Consider the following 20,672-nt stretch of genomic DNA (forward strand, 5'->3'; position numbering starts at 1 on the left):
ACCACTAATATGATCTGCCTAATGAACGGCTGGGTGGGCGTGGCAAGGTGGTCATGTGACTGGGTGGTCATGGCCAATTCAATGTCACTCATGTTGAGGAGCGCCTTGTCAGCCTCTACTCACTACTACTCATCTGCCCGCCTGGGCTCCTTAGGGCCCCAACAGGAAGCAGTTGCTGAAGCTAAGCAGCCATCATGAGAAAGAGTTGGCAAAACAGCTCAGTTCAAATTGGATCTGACTAAGAAGGAGGCTCAGTAGAAGCACCTCACTGAGGACTACGAGCATAGGCTTTCCAAGCAGGGGGAAGACCTGCCGGAGTGCAAGGCCAGGTACCGGCACCTTGAGGCTCAGCGGGCTGAGATGGTCAGCCAGTTCCGGGCCATGATGCAGTCCCACTGGAACAAGGCCCTCCGGCTCTTTGCCCAAAGCCCCACACCAGGAGGCCGAAGCAAATCTCTGCCTCCCTCTGACCCATACAAAAAGACCCCGAAGGGGGAGACTCTCTACAGCAACACAAACGTTCATTGCACGTATCTGGCCCACGGACTGTGGGTTGAGGATCCCTGATTTAGTGCAATATAAAAAATGCAAATGTTTCTGCAGACCACCAAAATTTTCTTGTGGACCACCTGTTGGTGACATCTGCTATATACTATATATTTGATACTTCTTGATACTATATTTCTATGGATGCAATCCAAAAGGGGCATTAGCTCTTTTGGTAGCTCCAGCATCCTGATGGCTGTGGTCTATGGACTGTGGTTTCCTAGATCCTATCTGCTGAAATTCCTTGGCCCACATGTCCATAGCATTCTCCTTCTGCCATTTGAGTAGGGTGGGCCGATAGTATTGGGATGAGACAGTTCCTCAGCTAACCTGCATCCATATGCCATAAAGAGCTTTGTAAGTAATAACCAACACCTTGAATTGCACTAGGAAGCAAACTGGCAGCCAAAGCAGCTCGTGTGAGAGATGTTACATAGACCACCCTAAGGCTCCCAGAACTGTCCACGCAGCCATGTTCTAGGACAACTTTACCTTCCAAATACTCTTCAAGTATTTGTGCTAGAGTGCATTGCAGTAGTCCAAACAAGAGATGGCTAGAGGGCTTGAGTGACTGAGTGCAGGAAATTGCAAAGCAAGAAAGGGTACAACTGGCACACAACAGGAAGTTGTGCCAAGGTTCTCCTAGCCATCACTACCATCTAAAGGACTTTCTTCAAAAAAAAAAAATCCTCACAGTTTTTAAACTGTTTTTAAACTTCCTGCTGTGGAATGTGGTGATTCACGGTGGTTAGGATGTTGGATTGACAATTTGCAAGCCCATGTTTGAGACTGGAATGCTGCTGTGTGATTGGATGAGCTCCTGTCTTTTGCTCCAGCTCCTGCCAACGTGTTCAAAAACGTGCAAAAGTAAATAAATAGGTACCATTTTGATGGGCTCATTAATGGGCACATGAAAGGAGCCGCCAACTGGGCATCCCCCCGGGGAATGGTGATATAACTGGCTAATCCTATCATCACAGAAGCGCCTCAGTGCTTCTGTCGCATAGTATAACTTCTTGCTCTGCAGCCGTCAAGGCTCATTGGTCACCCTCAGAGTTAGGGAAACTGTTTTTGTTTTTTTTTCTTTATGCTTTGAAAACAGTGACTAGTTTATGCTAGATCAAGGGGTTTGTCCAGGTCACCTGCTACATTTCATTTCACAGTAAGCAAAGATCCTTAACCCATTTGGCTCCTGTGCTCCATTTCCTTTACTTTGTGAAGGGCTTTTTTTTTCCCTGCATGTACACTGATGGTGCAATGAAAGGATGGACTTTGGGTTTTGTTTTTTTTAAGACAGCTGAAATCAATAAGACTAACCCCAGCTGGCAGTTTCCTGGCAGCACTTGTGTGTCAGCCAAAGAACTTGGGGACAATTTATTTTTTCAGACCTTGCACCTTCAGACCTGTTGCACACAACTCTACCTTCTTCGATTAAAAAACATTAAAAACTGGAGATTGGTGGTAGACTTTAGGAGAAACCCTTCCATACTTCCACCTCTCACAATACTAGACAACACAGTATCAACAGTAGAAACCTTTAAATTTCTAGGTTCTACCATATCGCAAGATCTAAAATGGACAACATCAAAAACATCATTAAAAAAGGACAACAAAGAATGTTCTTTCTGCGCCAACTCAGTAAGCTCAAACTGCCCAAGGAGCTGCTGATTCAATTCTACAGAGGAATTATTGAGTCTGACATTTGCACCTCTATAACTGTCTGGTTTGGTTCTGCAACCCAACAAGAAAGACACAGACTTCAGAGGATAATTAGAATTGCAGAAAAAATAATTGCTACCAACCTGCCTTCCATTGAGGACCTGTATACTGCACAAATGAAGAGGGCCGTGAAAATATTTACACATCCTGGACATAAACTGTTTCAACTCCTACCATCAAAACAACGCTATAGAGCATTGCACACCAGAACAACTAGACACAAGAAACAGTTTTTCCCCGAAGGCCATCACTCTGCTAAACAAATAATTCCCTCAACACTGTCAAACTATTTACTAAATCTACACTACTATTAATCTTCTCATCGTTTTCATCACCAATCTCTTTCCACTTATGACTGTATGACTGTAACTTTTTGTTGCTATCATTAAGGGTTAAATTGCAACCTATGACCATCATTTGTGTTATAAATGTTGTACCTTTGATGAAGGTATTTTTTTTCTTTTTCTTTTATGTACACTGAGTGCATATGCACCAAAACAAATTCCTTGTGTGTCCTATCACACTTGGCCAATAAATTCTATTCTATTCTATTCTATTTTCTCATTTCAGTCCAACTGTCAATATTCCAACTGATGAACCCAACCAAAGCAAGCACGATTAGACAATCCAATCTCTGAATACAAAACTTCATTCATTTTGAGTACATCAAAATGCCGAGGAGTTTAACGGTTATCTATACAATAAAATCGTTCAGCTTCAGGATGGATTGGATCAAAATTGGGTAGATCCAGACGAGAGTTCCGAGACCCGTCTTGTTGAGGTGGTTTGGGATGATTTTGACCCTGTGACTCCCGAGGACATGGACAGGTTGCTGGGAAGACTGAATGCCACCACATGTTTACTGGACCCGTGCCCCTCCTGGTTGGTGCTGGCCACACAGGAGGTGACACGAGGCTGGCTCCAGGGGATTATTAATGCTTCTCTGCGGGAGGGGATCTTTCCCGCTGCCTTGAAAGAGGCGGTGGTGAGACCTCTCCTCAAGAAGCCTTCCCTGGACCCGGCTGTTTTAGGAAATTATTGTCCGGTCTCCAACCTTTGCTTCACGGCGAAGGTTGTAGAGAGTGTGGTGGCACGTCAGCTACCCCAGTACCTGGATGAAACCGTCTATCTAGACCCGTTCCAGTCCGGCTTCCAGCCCGGATACAGTACGGAGACGGCTTTGGTCGCGTTGGTGGATGATCTCTGGAGGGCCAGGGATAAGGGTTACTCCTCTGCCCTGGTCCTATTAGACCTCTCAGCGGCTTTTGATACCATCGACCATGGTATCTTGCTGCGCCAGTTAGAGCGGTTGGGAGTGGGAGGCACCGTTTATCGGTGGTTCTCCTCCTACCTCTCTGACCGGATGCAGACGGTGTTGACAGGGGGGCAGAGATCAACTCCGAGGCGCCTCATGTGTGGGGTGCCACAGGGATCGATTCTCTCGCCTCTCCTGTTCAACATCTACATGAAGCCACTGGGTGAGATCATCAGTGGTTTTGGGGTGAAATACCAACTGTACGCTGATGACACGCAGCTGTACTTTTCCACCCCAGGCCACCCCAACGAAGCTATCGAAGTACTGTCCCGGTGTCTGGAGGCTGTACGGGTCTGGATGGGGAGGAACAGGCTCAAACTTAATCCCTCCAAGACGGAGTGGCTGTGGATGCCGGCACCCCGGTACAGTCAGCTGCAGCCGCGGCTGTCTGTTGGGGGCGAGTCATTGGCCCCAATGGAGAGGGTGCGCAACTTGGGCGTGCTCCTGGATGGGCGGCTGTCTTTCGAAGACCATTTGACAGCCGTCTCCAGGAGAGCTTTCTACCAGGTTCGCCTGGTGCGCCAGTTGCGCCCCTTTCTAGACCGGGATGCCCTATGCATGGTCACTCACGCCCTCGTGATGTCTCGCCTAGATTACTGCAATGCTCTCTACATGGGGCTCCCCTTGAAGAGCACCCGGAGACTCCAGCTAGTCCAGAATGCGGCTGCACGGGTTATTGAGGGAGCCGTTCGGAGCTCCCTTGTAACACCTATCCTGCGCAGACTGCACTGGCTGCCTGTTGTCTTCCGGGTGCGCTTCAAGGTGTTAGTTACTACCTTTAAAGCGCTCCATGGCTTAGGACCGGGATACCTACGGGACCGTCTACTGCCAACGTCTATCTCCCAGCGACCGGTGCGCTCTCACAGAGAGGGGCTCCTCAGGGTGCCGTCAGCCAAGCAATGTCGGTTGGTGGCCCTCAGGGGGAGGGCCTTCTTTGTGGGGGCTCCTACCCTATGGAACGAGCTTCCCCCTGGACTCAGACAAATACCTGACCTTAGGACTTTCCGCCGCGAACTTAAAACCTACTTATTTCGTCTTGCTGGACTCGCTTAAATTTTATATTATTAAATTGGTTTATGGGTTTTTAAATTTTTTAGTAAATTTTAGAGGGAATATTTTTATCTATAAGTAGCCAAATTAAATAGGTTTTTTAAGGGTTGTTTTAATTTTGTATTGTTGTTTTCTTTCTGTATTTTATTTGTGGCTGTACACCGCCCTGAGTCCTTTGGGAAAAGGGCGGTCTATAAATAAAAATATTATCATTATTATTATTATTATTATTATTATTATTATTATTATTATTATTATTATTATTATTATTATTATTATTATTATTATTATTATTATTATTATCATTATCATCATTTCAGCACTGAGTAGGGCAAAACCAGTTCTAGTTAATTCCCACACAAACCCACATAATTAAAGTATAAGATCCTCCCTCCACCCACTAGTCCAGGTTACATTGTCCAATTGAGTCTCATTATATTGTTGTGAGAAAAAGTTGTTGGCTTTGGCGAACACTTGCTGAAGTGTCCTTGGTTCTCATGCCCGTCTTCTTTATATCTGGAGCCTATATACCATCTTCCCCTTCCCTTGTCCCTGGTTCATTGACAAGCCAAGAAGCAATAACGGTTGCAACAGCAAAACCGTGCTTCAAATCTTGATACCAACCCTACAATGGTGTTACTGGGGGGAATAGTGGTAGCCAATGACAAATGTCCACTGCAGTGTCCTAATGTCAATTCTGTAAGTTAGAGACATTTGTCTAATATCAGTCAGAGAAAGAAACTTAGGAAGGACCCACCTTGATGGATGAAAGGGTTAAAAAGTGCAGTGGAAATTTATACCTTCAGATTTACAAGATTCTATTAATATAGCCTTACAATAAAGTAGAATAATAGAGTCATAGAAGATTCTATTATATTTCTCCTCAGACCTGCTCTTCTTTGATTAAGCATGTCAGAATAACAAAATAACGGAAGGGATCTTGTAGGTCATCTAGTCCAACCCCCTCCTCAACAAGGAGACCCTATACCATTTCTGAAAAAGTGACTGGTCAGTCTCTTCTTGAAAGCCTTCAGTGATGAAGCACCCACAACTTCTGAAGGCAAGCTGTTCCTTCCACTGGTTGATTGTTCTCACCATCAGAAAACTTCTTATTTCTAGGCTGAATCTCTCTTTGAGCAGTTTCTATCCATTGTTCCTTGTCTGGCCTTCGGGTACTTTGGAAAATAGGTTTATTTATTATTTATTTATTTAATCATATTTATATACCGCCCTATCTCCCAAGGGACTCAGGGCGGTTTACAGGCACTAAAAACAGATAAATAGAATATAAATACAATATAAAACATTTAAAAAACTTATTCTAAAGCCCGTCCAATTAAAAATAGAAATAAAACCCAATTTAAAACCCAAAATTTAAAATCTAGCTCAGTCCTGCACAATTAAATAAGTATGTTTTAAGCCCGCGGCGGAAGGTCCGAAGGTCCGAAAGCTGACGAAGTCCGGGGGGTAGATCGTTCCAGAGGGTGGGAGCCCCCACAGAGAAGGCCCTTCCCCTGGGCGTCGCCAGACGACATTGCCTCGCTGACGGCACCCTGAGGAGACCCTCTCTGTGAGAGCGTACGGACGGTGGGAGGTATTCGGTCGCAGTAGGCGGTCCCGTAAATAACCCGGCCCAATGCCATGGAGTGCTTTAAAGGTGGTCACCAAAACCTTGAAGCGCACCCGGAAGGCCACAGGAAGCCAGTGCAGTCTGCGCAGGATAGGTGTCATATGGGAGCCACGAGGGGCTCCATCTATCACCCGCGCAGCTGCATTCTGGACTAACTGTAGCCTCCGGATGCCCCTCAAGGGGAGCCCCATGTAGAGAGCATTGCAGTAATCCAGGCGAGACGTCACGAGTGCGTGAGTAACCGTGGATAGGGCATCCCGGTCCAGAAAGGGGCGCAACTGGCGTACCAGGCGAACCTGGTAGAACGCTCTCCTGGAGGCGGCCGTCAAATGCTCTTCTAGAGACAGCCGGTCATCCAGGAGGGCGCCTAAGGTGCGGACCCTCTCCATCGGGCCAATGACTCGCCACCGATGTTCAGCCGTGGATTTAGCTGACTGTACCGGGATGCCGGCACCCACGGCCACTCTGTCTTGGCGGGATTGAGCTTGAGCCTGTTTCCCCCCATCCAGCCCCGTACGGCCCCCAGACACCGGGACAGCACTTCGATAGCTTCGTTGGGGTGGTTCGGTGTAGAAAAGTACAGCTGAGTATCATCCGCATACAGCTGATACTTCACACCGAAACCACTGATGATCTCACCCAGCGGTTTCATGTAGATGTTAAACAGAAGGGGCGAGAGAATCGAGCCCTCCGGCACCCCACAAGTGAGGCGCCTCGGGGACGACCTCTGCCCCCCTGTCAACACCGACTGCGACCGGTCGGAGAGATAGGAGAACCACCGGTAAACGGTGCCTCCCACTCCCAATCCCCCCAACCGGCGCAGCAGGATACCATGGTCGATGGTATCGAAAGCCGCTGAGAGGTCTAATAGGACCAGGGCAGAGGAACAACCCCTATCCCTGGCCCTCCAGAGATCATCTACCAACGCGACCAAAGCCGTCTCCGTGCTGTAACCGGGTCGGAAACCGGACTGGAACGGGTCTAGATAGACAGTTTCATCCAGGTGCAAGGGAAGCTGATATGCCACCATACTCTCTACAACCTTCGCCGTAAACCTTCGTTGACCCCCTCCTCTGTGTGACAGCCCCTCAAATATTGGAATACTGCTATCATCTCACCCTTGGTCCTTCTCTTCATTAAATTAGCCATGCCCAGTTCCTGCAACCTTTCTTTGTATGTTTTAGCCTCCAGCCCCCTAATCGGGTGAAATCCAGCAGGTTCTGACAGGTTCTGGAGAACCAATAGTGGAAATTATGAGCAGTTCAGAGAACGAGCGAATACCACCTCTGGCTGGCCCCAGAATGGGGTGAGAATGGAGATTTTGTAATATCCTTCCCCCTGGAGTGGGGAGTCAATGGGGATTTAGCGGTATCCTTCCCCTGGAGTAGGGTGGGAATGGAGATTTTGCAGTATCCTTCCCCTGCCATACCCACCAAGCCACACCCACAGAACCGGTAGTAAAAAAAAAATGGATATTACCACTGCCCCTAATCATCTGTGTTGCTCTTCTCTGCACTCTTTCTAGAGTCTCAACGTCCTTTTTATAGAGTGGTGACCAAAACTGAATGCAGTATTCTAGGTGAGATGTAGCTCATCTAGTTGTATTGCCTGTCTGGTTTAATTGGATGGGCTGACACTTCTTTTTCCTTAAATTATGGACAATTTTTTTTTTTACTATTGTACACATAGCAAAGAATTGAAGAATACTCAGTGGGAAAAAAAACTGCCCGGCATTTGTAAGATATAAAGGTATTTGAAACACCCAATTGAACATAAAACTACATTTTTATTTTTACCTAAGGAAAGACCCTAAAATTAAAAAGACAAAGTCTTCAGCACTGCAGCATGTCATTTGGATTGCTGCCAGGACTGGTGAAAACACACATTTAATTCTCTTTTGGGAAATAATGAATAAGGTGCCCAGGTATGAGAAGAAAAACAAAAGAATTATCTTGATTTTGAAAATAATTATTTATTTATTCAGTTTCTAAAGCCATTCATTTCCGTCAATGATTCTGGGTGGCTTACAGTTCAAAAAAATATGTTACAATCAAAACAGTTTAGTATTGAGCACTCAAAATAGGTTTGTATATAAAAATCATGTTCCTCCTTAGTTTCTAGGAGATTCATTCTTTCCGAACATGTGTTATTCCAGAAAACATGGCCTGAATCCTTATGCGTTATAGACTTCCTTGGTATCATCTGTCATGGAGGAAAAGTTAGAAAATAAGTAAGAAACTAAGAAAAGTTCAGATCAACTGTAAAAAACAAAGTTTAAGTGGGCATGAGGCAGAACGTCCAAATGAAATCACCCCTTCTGTCAGTTTTGGAAGGTAGTTTTCTTTTTGCTTCTTAACTGCCACATATTTTAGCTGGGGAAGTTGGGAGGGGGTTGTTGTTGGAGCGGTAGAAAGTTAGTCATAACAACATTCCGTATTCAAGGACTTTTGCCTGCATCTGATGGAAACTGCCTGAAGATTGTATCCAATTGAGTGTGAAGAGTTGATTGGACAATGTGATGAACTTGTGGGTGTGGGGCAGGGCTGTGAACTGTCAACTGGGTGTGGAAAACCTGGAAGCTTTCAGTTTCGGGTTTTCCCAGCTGTGCCAACATGACATCTCTAAGAAATTGGAACTTTGAGGAACCTCAATCCTCAGAGCTTTATTTCGTCGGGGGTCTTCCTTGGAACCCTGACACCTTCCCCATTTTGCCCATACACAAACCAAATGGACAAATTGTCACACAAGAAAGAAGCCAGAGAACTAACTATAGATGGTCCTCAATGTACGATCACAATTGAGCCCAACATTTCTGTTGCTAAGTGAGTTAAGTGAGTTTTACGATCTTTCTTGCCACAATTGTTACGTGAATCACTGCAGTTGTTAAGCTACTAATACGCTTGTAAAGTGAATCTTGCTTTCCCATTGATTTTGCTCATCAGAAGTTCGCAAAAGGGGATCATGTGACCCCAGGACACTGCAACGGTCATAAATATGAGCCAATTGTCAAGTGTCTGAATATTAATCATGTGACCATGGGGATGCTGCGTAGTCATAAGGGTGAAAAACGATCATGTCACTGTTTTCCGTGCCGTTGTAACTTTGAGCAGTCATCAAACGAATGGTTTTGGACTCAATTATGGTCATAAATTGAGGAGTACATGTACCGAAAAACATTTGAGCCAATGGCAATTCATGCTTTACCTGCACTGCAGGGGGCAGTGTACTCGGCTGTAGCAAATTCATCTGAAACATAAAAAATGAAAGTTTGTCAGGGCTGAGGTGTCTCTCCTAGACTTAGATCTCCATCATATAGTTCATGATATGGACTTTGCTTCAGGAGTACAAAGGGGAACAAAGTACAGCTTCATACTGTATGACTGTAACTTTGTTGCTGGCAATCCTTATGATTTATATTGATATATTGACCATCATTTGTGTTGTAAATGTTGTACCTTGATGAAGGTCTCTTGTCTTTTTATGTACACTGAGAGCATATGCACCAAGACAAATTCCTTGTGTGTCCAATCACACTTGGCCAATAAAAAATTCTATTCTATTCTACCCAGCCTGCTGTTAAATCTCGGTCAATAATCCACCCAGCAATGCAGTTGCAGACAAACAGCACAACCCACAACTGCCGTCTTGATTTTTTTGACTCACACATCCCTTCCAGGTGCTTCTCTCCGAAGCATTCCCAGAAATGCAAATTGAAAAACAACAATAACTTCCAAGGGATAGATGAATTGCCTAGAGAAGCTCTGTTTCACTTGGCCACTCTAGGGTCCCACTTCCCAGTCAGCAGCCTGGTAGCATAAAACAACTCTTGCCTTTAGAAATCATCACTGGAGGTTTTTAAGAAGAGACTAGACCAGGGATCTGCAAACTTGGCTCTTTTAAGACTGACTGAGGAACTCTGGGAGTTGAAGTCCACAAGTCTTAAAAGAGCCAAGTTTGCAGACCCCTAGACTAGACAGTCACTTATCTGAAATGGTATAGGTTCTCCTGCTTCAGCGGGGGCGTAGACTAGAAGACTCCCAAGGTCCCTTCCAGCTCCTCTCCTCTCCACTTCATATATTGAAAGGAAACAATAGGACAGGAACGGTAGGCACTTTTGTGCACTTATGCACGCCCCTTATAGTCCTCTTAGGAATGGGGTGAGGTCAATGGTAGACAGTTTTTGGTTGAAGCTTTTGGGAGTTGGAGAAGAGACCACAGAGTCAGGTAGTGTATTCCAAGCATTAACAACTCTGTTACAAAAGTCATATTTTCTGCAATCAAGATTGCACTTCACTCCACTGTATTCCATTGCATTCCATCCACTCCACTCCATTCTGTTCTGTTCTATTCTATTCTCTGTATTCTATTCTATTCTATTTTCTATTCTATTCTCCTATTCTATTCTATTCTATTCTATTTTCTATTCTATTCTCCTATTCTATTCTATTCTATTCTATTTTCTATTTATTCTATTCTATTCTATTCTATTTTCTATTCTATTCTCTATTCTATTCTATTCTATTCTATACTATACTATTTTCTATTCTATTCTATTCTATTCTATTCTATTCTATTCTATTTTCTATTCTATTCTCTATTCTATTCTATTCTATTCTATACTATACTATTTTCTATTCTATTCTATTCTATTCTATTCTATTCTATTCTATTCTATTCTATTCTAACCCTTGTTGGTTTCATGATGCCTGAGCTGGGTTGTGAAACACAAGGTTGTTTTTAAACTACTGAGTAAATCACAAAATGCAAACCAACCTGGGGAAGGTGGTTGCCCTTTAATTTTACACTCAGCTTCAAATCTTGTGCAAGAGGAAATGTATCTGTCTGGTTAAAAATCCTGAAGCCTCCCCAAGGATCTGTTGGATTTTCCCCACCAAGCAGTGTTTTAAGGCAGTGGTCCCCAACTTTTGCAGTGGGGGAGAGGGAAACCAGGCTGTGCGAGAAGTGGGCTAGCGTGCACACATGCACACACATAGCTTAACTTGCACGAATTAAGCTGCATGTGCATGTCTGCCGGCCTGCCACTCATGTAAGTTGAGCTGCGCACGTGCGGATGTGTGCCAGCCCGCTGCTCACGCAGCCCAGTTCTGAATAGGCCACAGTCTGGTAATGGGCCATGGCCAGGGGGTTGGGAACCCCTGCTGTAAGAACCAAACATATTCACCTTCAAAACCGAAAGCTGTTAATTTTGCCCCTTTTTGAACCCTAAATCTCCCAATGAAAAAGGAAGAAAAAATGCTAAGCAACCGCACGCTGAAAAATAATTAATTGAACAAGCTGGTTGGAACTACCACCATTCAGTCCCTTCTCACCAGTTTCATAGTAATCATAGACTTTCACCAAGGCGGGCTTCAAGCCCCGGACGGGTGTCTCCTGCTCCACTGTAATGAAGAAAGTCTGGATTGTGTTGCGTACCTGCAGAGAAAAGTTGACTATGAGATTATAGACAAGATGGAGAGCTTCTGCAGGCAGCCCATCGTAGAGCCCTTTTTGTTCTCTGAGCTTGGTGGTTTGGATTTAGGCTAGTCTCTGCTACATATGGTAGCTTGTCATGAGTTACATACATCTTTAGAACCCTGAACTACATATATTTCCTTCTATTGGAGACATCACACTAGCAGGGATCTTAGAAAAGCCTAGATCATGGTAGTCAACCTGGTCCCTACCACCCACTAGTGGGCGTTCCAGCTTTCATGGTGGGCAGTAGGGATTTTGTCCGATACTGAAGCACTTTCCTTTTTTTAATTTAATTGACTTTTTTAAAAAAATTCATAGCATTATTTCATTAGGTTTTCATAAAATTCCCCGTGACAATTTAAATTTCTGAAAATATACTATTTGTATCACCTGCGCGGAAGTTTAGTTCACGTTATGTAAGTGAAACTAAATGGTGCTATAGTGCAACCACAAACAACAGCCTCGTCCCAGAATAGCTCGCGCATCTCTCCCCACACCACCCAGCTGTAACAGACAAGCAGAGCTGGTATCTGGCACCCCCCCAACCCAATCCACGATGCGCGAGAGGCATGCGCAGACGCTGATACACGGTGCATTATTGTGGAACCGGTGGGCGGTTAGAAAATAGAAACTAACAGAGATAGAAAAGTGGGCGGTAGGTATAAAAAGGTTGACTAACCCTGGCCTAGATGTATTTTGACCATGTCTATCATAGGAGTGAGAAATCAAGCACTACTACAGGACAATGTCCATGGAAAAGAAAAAGACCTAATAAAAGAGGAGGTGAAGTTGTGCTATGTATAAAAATAACTACAACTGTATAGAAATACAATATAAATCACTAAAGAAAAAGACTGGCTCCAGTAATCTGTTAACTATATCCTGTAGGGAGACATCCAAGCTCTTTCAGCATCCTTAGGCTAAAAGGGAAAGGCCTAAAATATACTAGCAGGAAAAGGATGGGCCTGTAGTCCAATCTTTCTAAAGCCTTCAATCTTGCTTCTAATTTGTGTCCTAAAGCTGTGGGGGTCTCTTTTTCTCCCTGAACAGACTGAAGACAAAAAAATTCTGAAGCTAGAAGAGGTCTTTGAGGTCATTCAGTCCACCCCCTACTATGCACCAAGACAAATTCCTTGTGTGTCCAATCACACTTGGCCAATAAAATTCTATTCTATTCTATTCTGTTCTACTGACTGCAACCTCAGATATGCAGATGATACCACTCTAATGGCAGAAAGCGAAGAGGAACTAAAGAGTCTCTTGATGCGGGTGAAGGAGGAGAGTGCAAAAGTTGGCTTGAAACTCAACATTAAGAAAACTAAAATCATGGCATCCGTCCCTTTCAATTCCTGGCAGATAGATGGTGAAGAAATGGAGGTAGTGACAGATTTTATTTTCCTGGGCTCCAAGATCACCGCAGATGGGGACTGCAGCCAAGAAATTAAAAGACGCTTGCTCCTGGGGAGGAAAGCTATGGCAAATCTAGACAGCGCACTAAAAAGCAGAGACATCACCCTGCCAACAAAGGTGCGTATAGTCAAAGCTATGGTTTTCCCAGTTGCAATGTATGGCTGTGAAAGTTGGACCATAAGAAAGGCTGAGCGCCAAATAATTGAGGCCTTTGAACTCTGGTGCTGGAGAAGACTCCTGCGAGTCCCTTGGACTGCAAGGCGAACAAACAAGTCAGTTCTAGAGGAGATCAACTCTGACTGCTCTTTAGAAGGCCAGATCCTGAAGATGAAACTGAAATACTTTGGCCACCTAATGAGAAAAAAGGACTCACTGGAGAAGAGCCTAATGCTGGGAAAGATTGAGGGCAAAAAAAGAAAGGGACGACGGAGAATGAGGTGGCTGGCTGGAGTCACTGAAGCAGTAGGCATAAGTTTAAATGGACTCCAGAGGATGTTAGAGGACAGGAAGGCCTGGAGGAATGTTGTCCATGGGGTCACGATGGGTCAGACACGACTTCGCAACTAACAACAACAAAAGAACAAGAAGATGCTGTCTATTATTTTATAGTGGGGGAATTCTAGTAGAAATATACTGGTGGTGTAGTGGAACTAAGCAGCATCATGACATATGAGAGAGATTGCTGTTTGTTCATATAGAACGGGGTTTCTCAAGCTTACTGGCTGAGGAGCTCTGGGGTTTGGAGTCCATACATCTTGAAGTCACCAAGATTGAGAAACCCGACATATGAAAATATACCTGTTCCAGAGTATAGGTTTATGTGTAGAGAGGGGAAGCTGTCATTGGCCAGAAGTAGAGGATGTGGCACATTGTGGCAGCCACTTGAAAAAACTCAGCCCATAATAAGCTTGTGACTCCTTGCTTTCAAGAAAGATAAGGACAAGGAGAAAGGAAAGTGTCATGCTCTGCATTTTATCCCTTTGACTGAATGATCTTGTTCTCTATTTGGGCTCCTCTCCTTATCGTTACTCACCTCATCCAAGTATAGCAGGACATGATTGATGTTCACTTCACTCCTCTTGATCAGACCTTGCCTTTCCAGCTTCAGGAGTGAAAACATTTGAAAAATGGAAAGAGCTTTAGTAGCATTCTTGGTCATACTGTTGAACTAAGGTGGACATAGAAATAGAGCTAGAAGTGATCTTCTAAATCACAAAGTTAAATCTCCCGCTCAGTAAAGAATCCACCACGTAGTTGTGGCTAACTTTGGTTTGTATGGAAAGGTGAATTATTTCATATCATGAGAAAGAATGGCAACTGCTATTTTCATTGGACAAAATATAAATATTCAACAAATTTGTTTTAGCATTCTTAATCCCCATTTTGTAGTTCTGTAGTTGTAGTTCTCAACTTACAACCAGTTGTTTAGCAACCATGCAAGGTTATGACAGACCTCCCCAGGGCCACTCTACTTGGTTGCCCTCTACCTATGGTCATGTGATCACATTTTAGGTGCTTGGCAACCATCTGCCTTTATGGCTTTTGGAAGCATCCCACAGTCATGTGACCACGATTTACAATGGTTTTTACCAGAAACCAGCATTTACTTCTGGGTTCCACCCAAAAAAAAACAAATTGCAGACAATAATGCACTGAATTCTCATCAGAAAAACGGTTGTTAAAAGTTACATACTAATTCATATGCATATATACACACGTACATGTAAAAGGGGAGAATTAACTGCTTTTTCTTTTCTTTTTTTCAATGCCCAGCAAGGGTGGTTCCTACATGTTAAATTTATTTGATCACTGTTTTCACCTTTTTTTTTTTGTATGCTATTTAGTTGTTAGTGTTGAATGTATGCTTCTGTTTTGCTTTGTTTGTTTTTTTCTGATTTGTATTTTACCTTTTTGTAATAAAACAATAAATAATATATATAAAAAAAGAAAGAAAAAAGGTTGTAAAATTAGATGCAGTCAAATCTTGATCTGCATTGCACTGTGCAGTGACTGGCACAACTTGGGACAATAATTCCAAGCTGAATTGCAGTCATAGGTCGAAAATTACCTGCATCAAGAAATACAGCACTGGAGACTTCCGCTTGGTGCCACCTTTCTCGCTGGGTGCTAATTTATGGCACTCCGCACTGGATATGGTAAAAGCCGGTGAAAACAGCAACGAACAGCTGTTCCTGGCTTCAATTTCCCTCTCTGGTTGAAAGAGAGAGAAAGAGCAGGGGGGAGAGTGGTAGATTCCCCTAGGGGCTTTGTTTTTGTTATGCAAAGTCCCGAAAGGTTGAATCCCATTGAATCCTCCTTTAATCTCCAGTATTCAGCGCGCTCCTGCAAAAGCAGGAAAAGAGGAAGGTGTCCACTTCTGCTAACAATTGATTTATTTTTGTGGATTTCTATAAGCAGACGGAAGAAGCATGAGTGAACAATTATTGGTTTGCAAGTATTTTTGATTTCCTGACTTCCACCTTTAAAAAGAGAAAAAAAAATTTCCCCTTCCTTTAACTGTTTAAAATGGCGTTTGAGACCAATTGAAAGTAGAGCGATAAAGGAAAGGGAAAGGAAAGGAGCCTTGCTGCGAAATCGAAACTGAATGGAGATTTTATCTTATTATGTTGGACTGTGGATTGTTGGATTATATTACGTTGTTTAAGTATTTTATAAGGGGATTTTCAGCAAGAACTTTGCCATGAAGGTTCTTTCAGAAGAATGGATTCGTGACTTTATACAGGATTACACAGAAAGAATGTATTTAATTATTCAAAAATATGAATTGATAAAAAATGGGGACGTTTTGGATGAGAGCTTGGAGGAAATTAACCAGTGTAATCAGGACTTGGAAAATGGAATGGAGGAGATACAAACAAAAGTGGATAAATATGAAGATATGATCGTGAATAAACAAGTTGATGTAAAGAAGTTTCCTTTAAATAGTTTGGATGAAATGCCTGAATTTGTGCTACAGGAGGCTGTCTCCCAAACCGAAAAAACTCACAGGGTTAATGCTTTCCAAGAGTTCTCTTTTTGGACTGATGGAATATACGGCAGTAATTTGTGGATTCTTGGACATAAGGAACTACTAGGAAATATTGTGACTGACTTTTCAAAAGGAGTAATGAAGGAAAGACAGAGATTAATGTATCAAAAAAATGGCAAGAGACAAAAGTATTATCCTTGAAACAAGGTTGTTTTGAAATATTAACAGACAAAAATATTAGTGTCCCTGAAAGACAATATGTGAGGAAGATCTGGAAGAAATGGGTTGATTATATGTTTTATATCTATCATAAAAGACTAGGTATTTGGATTTATACTGGATTTTGACGAGGAAGGACTAAAGTTGAATAGATATTGTAATTTTCTGTATTGAAATTTTATAATGTGTTGTACTGAATTTTAAATAGAATATTCTTGAAAGATCTTATGTAAGAAAGACCTGGGGGGGAAATTATATCGTTATAGAAGCTATAAGGGAAATATTCTCTGAATTGGATTGGATTTTTATGCTTTAGCTGGTTTTAAATACTTTAGGATTAATTTGTTCTATTGATTTATATATTTTATTACTGTTAATTGTTAATTTTTTTTGAAGGATTTTGGTTATGTTAAGAGGAAGTCAGAGCTAGAGAGGGAAAATTGGTATAATAGTTTTGGGGGGAAAATTTTCTTAGCATATGTTTGTTTTATTTTTAACTATACCTTGTGCTTCTTCCGGGAAGTCAGAGGGGAGGGGGGAGGGGATTAGTGAAGGGAGGGGGGTTGGGGGGAAAGGGGGGGGAATTTTTTTGTAAAACTTTTTGAATAAAAAAAAAAAAAGGAAATACAGCACTGAAGGTTTAGCGGAAAAGGGAACCTAGGGAAAAATACCTTTTTTATACTGGATTTCACCGGGATGTATCCAGACAGCATCTTAATCTGGACAATTGCCATATTGGAAACCAGACGTTGACCAGTGTAACTGAGAAACCAAGAAAGGAGAGAAGACATGTGACTCTTTTTAAAGCAAGAAATAGATAGCTTGAGGTGAAATGCTGCATGCGGGTTCATAAAAGCTTGGCCATGCCCTCAGGCCTCCATCCAATGTTGCCAGTGAATGGAATTTCTGGAATTCAGAACTGTGGCCTTTCAAAAGGTGGGAAGAACTGAGTATCAGCCTTTGGACCCTCAGACTTACAGATAGATTAACAGAGTTGGAAAGGATCTTGTAAGTCATCTAGTCCAACCCCCCCGCCCAAGCAGACCCTACACCATTTTTGACAGAGGGCAGTCCAGTCTCTTCTTGAAAGTTTCCAGTGATGAAGCTCCCACAACTTCTGAAGGCAACTTCTGCTCCATTGGTTGGTTGTTCTCACTCTCAGAAAATTTCTCCTTATTTCCAGGTTGAATCTCTCCTTGTTCTGTTTCCATCCATTATTCCTTGTTTGGTCTTCAAGTGCTTCGGAAAATATCTTAACCCTTTCCTCTCTGTGGGAGCTCCTCAATATTGGAGCTATCATGTCCCCCCCAGTCCTTGTTTTCACTAGACTTTCCTGCAACATGGTCCGTCTCTGGAGGAGATGTGCCTGTATCTGTTCAAGGAAGCAAGGCTCATCCAAGAAAGAGATTACCTGACATTCATGGCAATGTCAAAAGTGACGGGAGCTTTGTTTCCTGTGCAAGTCTCACGAACGGTGCGCACATCCAACCTAAATGGTGCATCTTCTTGCTTCAAAGGAACATTATATTTCAAGGCAGTCTGGAATGGAAAGGTCATCATTTGGGGATGTTCAACACTCCAGTGACAGAAGAATTTGGAGGTTTAAAACAAGTGGGATACTTAAAAGAACGAGAAAAATCTGGATTTAAATAGACACACTGATCTGGAGGATTAAAATACTAATATACAATTGAGACCAGAGGCTTTTCTTTGGGGATTCGATGAACAAACAGTTGGGGAAAAAGTCATGGAACTTTGTTGTTGTACATAGTAACTGCAGCTAGATCATTGTATGCGCAAAGATGGAAAGATTCAGCACCCTCACAATGGAGGAATGGTTGATGAAGAGGATGGAATTCACTGAGATGGCCAAATTGACTTATCTGATCAGAGAAAAGACAAATATCTATGTTTATTCCTAATGGACTTTTAATTAATTTTATTATTTTATTTGTATTATTATTATTATTATTATTATTATTATTATTATTATTATTATTATTAATTATTAGATTTCTATACCGCCCTTCTCCCGAGGGACTCAGGGCGGTTTACAGCCAAATAAAAAACAAACTATATACAATTAAGAACAAAATTAAAAAACTTATTATACAATTGGCCGAAATTAAAAGCATTTAAAATCTAAAAACCCATTAAAATTCATCTAGAAATTTAGAAATTTAGAAAAATTTAACAAAAAACTTAGGCCAGCCCTGCGCGGGTAAATAAATACGTTTTCAACTCGCAGCGAAAGGTCCGAAGATCAGGTATTTGGCGCAAGCCAGGGGGAAGTTCGTTCCAGAGGGTAGGGGCCCCCACAGAGAAGGATCTTCCCCTGGGGGCCGCCAGCCGGCATTGTTTGGTGGACGGCACCCTGAGAAGTCCCTCTCTGTGTGAGCGTACGGGTCGGTGGGAGGCATGGGGTAACAGTAGGCGGTCCCGTAAGTACCCAGGCCCTACGCCATGGAGCGCTTTAAAGGTAGTAACCAAAACCTTAAAGTGCACCCGAAAGACCACAGGCAGCCAGTGCAGTCTGCGCAGGAGTGGTGTTACATGGGAGCCACGTGGGGCTCCCTCTATCACCCGCGCAGCTGCATTCTGGACTAACTGAAGCCTCCGAGTGCACTTCAAGGGGAGCCCCATGTAGAGAGCATTGCAATAATCCAGGCGAGAGGTAACGAGAGCATGAGTGACTGTGCATAAGGCATCCCGATCAAGGAAGGGGCGCAACTGGCGAACCAAGTGCACCTGGTAAAAAGCTCTCCTGGAGACGGCCGTCAAATGATCTTCGAACGACAGCCGTCCATCCAGGAGAACACCCAAGTTGCGCACCCTTTCCCTTGGGGCCAATGACTCGGCCCCAACAGTCAGCTGCGGCTGCAGCTGACTGTATCGGGGTGCCGGCATCCACAGCCACTCCGTCTTGGAGGGATTGAGCTTGAGCCTGTTTCTCCCCATCCAGACCCATACGGCTTCCAAACACCGGGACAGCACTTCAACAGCTTCATTGGGGTGGCCTGGGGTGGAAAAGTACAGCTGAGTGTCATCAGCATACAGTTGGTATCTCACCCCAAAGCCACTGATGATCTCACCCAGCGGCTTCATATAGATGTTGAACAGGAGGGGTGAGAGAATCGACCCCTGCGGCACCCCACAAGTAAGGCGCCTCACGGTCGACCTCTGTCCCCCTGTCAACACCGTCTGCAACCGGTCAGAGAGATAGGAGGAGAACCACCGATAAACGGTGCCTCCCACTCCCAACCCCCCTAACCGGCGCAGCAGGATACCATGGTCAATGGTATCAAAAGCCGCTGAAAGATCTAATAGGACCAGGGCAGAGGAATAACCCCTGTCTCTGGCCCTCCAGAGATCATCCACCAATGCGACCAAAGCTGTCTCCGTGCTATATCCGGGTCGGAAGCCGGACTGGAACGGGTCTAGATAGACTGCTTCATCCAGGTATTGGGGTAGCTGCCGCGCCACAGCACTCTCTACAACCTTCGCAACAAAGCGAAGGTTGGAGACCGGACGATAATTACCCAAAATAGCTGGGTCCAGGGAAGGCTTCTTGAGGAGGGGTCTCATCACCGTCTCTTTCAAGGTGGCAGGGAAAACACCCTCCAACAAAGAAGCGTTAATGATCCCCTGGATCCAGCCTCGTGTCACCTCCTGTGTAGCCAGCACCAACCAGGAAGGGCACGGGTCCAGTAAACATGTAGTGGCGTGGAGCCTCCCCAACAACCTGTCTACGTCCTCGAGAGTCACAAGGTCAAACTCATCCCAAACAATCTCGACAAGACGCGACTCCGCCCTCTCACTTGGATCATCCCAATTCCGATCCAGACCATCCCGGAGCTGAACGATTTTATTGTATAGATAACCACTAAACTCCTCGGCACTTCCCTGCAAAGGGTCATCCCGCACCTCCTGATGAAGGAGAGAGTGGGTCACCCGAAACAGGGCGGCCGGGCGGTTATCTGCCGACGCAATGAGGGTGGAAGCGTAGGAACGCTTCGCCTCCCTCATTGCCACTAGGTAGGCCTTAGAATAAGACCTAACTAGTGTCCAGTCAGCTTCGGAACGACTGGACCTCCAGGTACTCTCTAGGTGTCTTCTCCGGCGTTTCATCTCCCTCAGCCCCTCGGAGAACCAAGGGGCCGGCTGAGATCTATGCTGGGTCAGAGGCTGCAAAGGCACGACATGGTCCAAAGCTCCAGCCGCGGCCTGTTCCCAGGCCACAACTAGTTCTTCAGCCGTGCCGTGGGCCAGATCCTCAGGTAAAGGTAAAGGTAAAGGTAAAGGTTTCCCCTTTCCAGTCG

General features: G+C 44.1%; 1 protein-coding gene across 2 annotated transcripts in view; it reads right to left on the bottom strand.

Moving 5' to 3' along the window:
• Positions 1–8,271: 8,271 nt before the first annotated feature.
• Positions 8,272–20,672, bottom strand: part of LOC131191511 (alpha-1-macroglobulin-like) — a 91,339-nt gene continuing 78,938 nt past the window's right edge. Inside the window, exons 31-36 of one of the 2 annotated variants that reach the window (XM_058169731.1) lie at positions 17,765–17,892; positions 17,025–17,115; positions 14,179–14,247; positions 11,591–11,693; positions 9,465–9,506; positions 8,272–8,462 (exon numbers count right to left, since the gene is read on the bottom strand). In XM_058169731.1, coding sequence (XP_058025714.1) covers positions 8,434–8,462; positions 9,465–9,506; positions 11,591–11,693; positions 14,179–14,247; positions 17,025–17,115; positions 17,765–17,892 — 462 coding nt within the window. In that variant the 3' untranslated portion in view covers positions 8,272–8,433. The remainder of the gene's footprint in view (positions 8,463–9,464; positions 9,507–11,590; positions 11,694–14,178; positions 14,248–17,024; positions 17,116–17,764; positions 17,893–20,672) is intronic. The other variant, XM_058169732.1, reaches the window with a different exon arrangement.

Source organism: Ahaetulla prasina, chromosome 2, assembly GCF_028640845.1.
Source record: "Ahaetulla prasina isolate Xishuangbanna chromosome 2, ASM2864084v1, whole genome shotgun sequence".
NCBI lineage: Eukaryota > Metazoa > Chordata > Lepidosauria > Squamata > Colubridae > Ahaetulla > Ahaetulla prasina.